At 43.3% G+C, this 4,037-nt stretch overlaps 1 protein-coding gene across 1 annotated transcript; it reads right to left on the bottom strand.

Annotated features, from left to right (window-relative positions):
* Positions 1-884: 884 nt before the first annotated feature.
* On the bottom strand, positions 885-3,398 carry LOC123059979 (uncharacterized). The gene is made up of 2 exons (XM_044482546.1): positions 3,236-3,398; positions 885-1,966 (listed from the first exon to the last, which is right to left on the bottom strand). Exons 1-2 carry the CDS (start codon positions 3,381-3,383, stop codon positions 1,176-1,178), a joined length of 939 nt encoding a protein of 312 aa, XP_044338481.1. The 5' UTR covers positions 3,384-3,398; the 3' UTR covers positions 885-1,175.
* Between the last annotated feature and the right edge of the window lie 639 nt (positions 3,399-4,037).

The following is a 4,037-nucleotide window of genomic DNA, read 5'->3' as shown; positions in this document are numbered from 1 at the left end:
TTGTCGATTTCACTACTTAACTATGCTGAGAAGGTAACTTCTTGTCTTCTCATACCATATTTATGTACTAGAGTAGATAGTAGATAGTACAGAGTAAGGGGGTGGCATACTGAAAGCTCCAAAGTTCAGTCGCCGACAGAATACTATGCACATCTATAGCCAGTGGACAGCGAGTTTATGAGCATGGTTAGTGTGACAATCTGATCCAGCTAGCAAATAAAAGCAAGCCAGGTTGAGCAGCTTTGGACTGTTCTGGAACAGATTCAAGTTTTTTAACATGCAAACTGAATCTCTCCAGTGTCCAGCCTATCAAACATAGTGTAGTGGAATGACAACAGTCTGCACAAGGTTAGCATTAGCACGCTAGAATGTGCGCCAGCAGTACTCCAACCAAAGAGGTAACATTCGATCATACTTTAATCACCTAAAACAGATTATTTGGAGTTTGAACATAGCGCAGATAAAATAATCAAGAGCATAGGTGTACCATGTAAGAAAACAGCAAGTGTAAATCTACATTTCCTCATCCCAAGCATGTCCACCACTCAATAAATACAAAAAAAGGAAGAAAAGACAGCCAAAGAAACATAATGCATCATGCATAACTCCAATCTAAACAGCGGAATGGGCCTATATGTCGTATATAGGAACCATTGTGTAAAGGAAACTATAGCTAGTCATGCAATAAGAAGGGAGACAAGTGTTTCAAGCTTCTGATGCTGTAGGAACACAAGTCTGAGTTGGAAAGTCTGACCTCAGTAATACTTAGCAGCAACACCAGGTTGTCAACAGTAATTAGCATCTAATATTACCAATCCACTCGCACATCAAGCAAGTATTTCAAAGGAATTTGATTAGTTTCCTTAGATAAAAGAGAAGCATGCTAGAGCAACAATTTGAGTACATCATTTCCACCTAGCTGCAAGTCATTTACAGTGTAAACGGATAGAATCACGTCCCAGCTTGCTGAATTAAAATAGATTACTGAATTCGGACCCCATTTGCTTGGCAAACAGAACATACATTGAAATGATATGGACAGAGGTACTTTTCTTAAGTACTTCTGTCATGTTACAGAAGATATTCATTGTAGATCACAACACTACAGATAACTTGACCACCGTTTGAAGAGAGCATTCTGGAAGAGAAATACATTACTGTCGACTTTCTCCAGCTCAACGTTTGTCATTTTTCCTCTTCCTTGATTGTGCTTTCTGCCATTTCTTCTTAGGCACTAACTTACTCTTAGGCTTTAACTTTAACTCTGGAGAAAAATTGAAATTTGGGTCTCTCATGCGTGCTTGTATATCCTTGAAGAACTGGATATTGAGCTTCTTTGGTCCGCCCTCCCGCAGCTCTGCATACTCTGGTCCTGAAACAATGTTCTCAAATGCTCCAATCAGGATATCTATATCAGTGACAACATCAAATACGTTAATGTAGCGTCCGTCAGGCCCTTTTTTCAACTTCTTGAGAGCATTTTCTACAGCAAGTTTTCTTGCTTGCTTTCCCGGCGAGAGTTCTGGTGGTTCCTTCTCGGCTTTCAACAGCTCAGAGATTGTGCGGTATTTAGGTGTCTCATCAAATTCAAACACCTTATCTATATATGAATCACTGCGTTCATTGGGATGTGGCTCAGTAGGGATATCATTGTCATCGTCTTCTTCACTGCCACTCCAGAGATTCATATCGTCTTCATCGCTCTCAGGGCATATACTTCTTAACTCGTCACTGTCATCACCATCAATGAGGTTAGCATTTTCCTTGGCTTGCTTCTTCACTTTCTTGATTTCCCTCTCCATTTTTGTATCATTCTCCTTCTCCTCATCCTCGTCTTCACTGGCAGTCCATAGGCAGTCCTCCTCGTCAACATTCTCCTGCCAAGCTTTCCTGAACTCTTCATCACCTGGCCTTCTTTTACCAAACAGATCGTAGTGTGAGCGATCATCAGCAAAGAACCGTGATCCTGGACAAAATATAAGGCCTTTCAGTATAATTTCGTTTGCAGGCACACAATTGTACTCGGCATGGATTTTGTACAAAAGTAATTCATCGACATGAAGAATGTCACCAAGTGGACCTATTAGATCATCCACCACTAGTTATTGTAGCACCATACCAGGCATATCTTCCATACAATAAGTGAAAAAGATATAAAATCACTGGAAACATTAGGAATAACACCATAAGCATTGACTAAAAGGATGGCAGCCTCGTACTCTCATGACTTTATATGATGAAGATGCATATTACTTCCCATACAAAAACACTGCAAGTCAGAATATAGTTTATACGATATAATATGCAAAGTGCATCAGGTAATTCACGGACACAGAAATTAAAAAATATCTGAAACCGGGTATTGTATGAGAGCATTTGATTGCTGAAAGATCATCTGTGTGATGTACATTTCAGCACTAGGTTCTCAGGTTATGCACTATGTAATTCACATCTGCAACATGGGAATCATATCTGTCTCATCTGTCTGTCTCGGGAAATAAGCACAGTATTGTTTTATCTTCAGATCTATACAGAGACACTGACTAAAAGGATGGCAACATAGTACTCCCATGCTTTTATATGATGAAGATGCATGTTACTCCCTCCGTTCGGAAATAACTAACGTGGTTTTAGTTAGTTCAAACTGAACTAAAACCACGCTAGTTATTTCCAAACGGAGGGAGTACTTCCCATATACAAACACTGCAAGTCAGAATACAGCTTAGAAGCTATAATATGCACTAAGTGCATCAGGCAATTCACGGATACAGAAATTACAAAATGTCTGAAACCGGTTATCATATTAGGACACTTGACTGCCTGAGAAATCATCTGTGTGAGATGTCCATTTCAGCATCTCAGGTTATGTGTTATCCAATTCTCATCTGCAAATTGGTAATCATATTGATCTCATCTGTCTTTCTAGGAAAACAAGCATAGTATTGATTTATCTTCAGGCCCTGTACAGAGACACTGACAGCATCTCTTCTCAACCTCGAGTCATACAGCAGAACCAAGCATGCGCAAATTTAGCACAAGCGCGGGGCGTGCAGTCCCTACATCCTAGAGCTCCGGTCAGTAGGTTTAACTAGATAGCGTATCAACACATATGTGTCTGTGACGATGCGGCGCAGAAAATTCAGAAACCATTTGCGGTTGCAGTGCGACAACAAGCCGACGGGGTTCACCTGACCGGAGGGGGGGAGGGGAGGGGGCGAATCCGGAGAGGCCGCACCTTGGGGAGCCCAGAGCGGGGGAGACGGGGCGGGGCCGCGGGCCAGGCGGCGGGTGGCGGCGAGAGCCGGCGAGGGATGGGGCGCCGGGCAGCGCGCGCCGAGGCGGAGGTGCGGGAGGAGGTGGCTGGCGAGGAGGCGGCGAGCCATGGGCGGGGCGGGAGGTGGGGTGGGGGTGGGGTGGCGCTACCGTGGGGCGCCCATGGAGGTCGGGAGGAGGTTTTACAGGAAGGAACGCGCCGGGAGGGGAGAAGAGGGCGGCAGCAGAGTGGGCGTGGAGGTGGAAATGGGCCTGCTTCGTGATGGGTCAAGGCCTGGCGTTGCTCAAATGCGACCCAACTCATGAAAATGTCTCTCCCTAAAAGATCATGGCAAATGTCGAAATCACTAATCAGGCTGGTCATAGTGGGAATAACATAGAGAGTAACTTAAGTGCCACATAAACAAAAATGATAAGGTGGCAAATAGTTAATGAGGAGAGAGGCAAATAGAGTAACATAATATGTTACCATCACATAGCGCCCCCCAATGCAAAATGAGTCTAAACAATAAATGAAGATATCTATGTTACTACACATATGACAGTACCCATTAGGAAGGTAGTAACATATGCGTGTTCTAAGTTACTCTTCACTATGACCAGCCTTAAGGAATACTCGTTGCAAAGATCACTCCAATTCCACTAGTTGCGACAAGTAGCGCACATGCAGCGCGCCACTTGTCGCAACCTGAAAGTTTTTTCTTTTTTCGTAGATCCATTTATTTGAAACGTTTTATCTCTTAAACCGTGTATCCAAATCTTGA

This window comes from Triticum aestivum, chromosome 3A (genome assembly GCF_018294505.1).
Source record: "Triticum aestivum cultivar Chinese Spring chromosome 3A, IWGSC CS RefSeq v2.1, whole genome shotgun sequence".
NCBI lineage: Eukaryota > Viridiplantae > Streptophyta > Magnoliopsida > Poales > Poaceae > Triticum > Triticum aestivum.
This window is presented reverse-complemented; position numbering and strand designations above follow the sequence as displayed.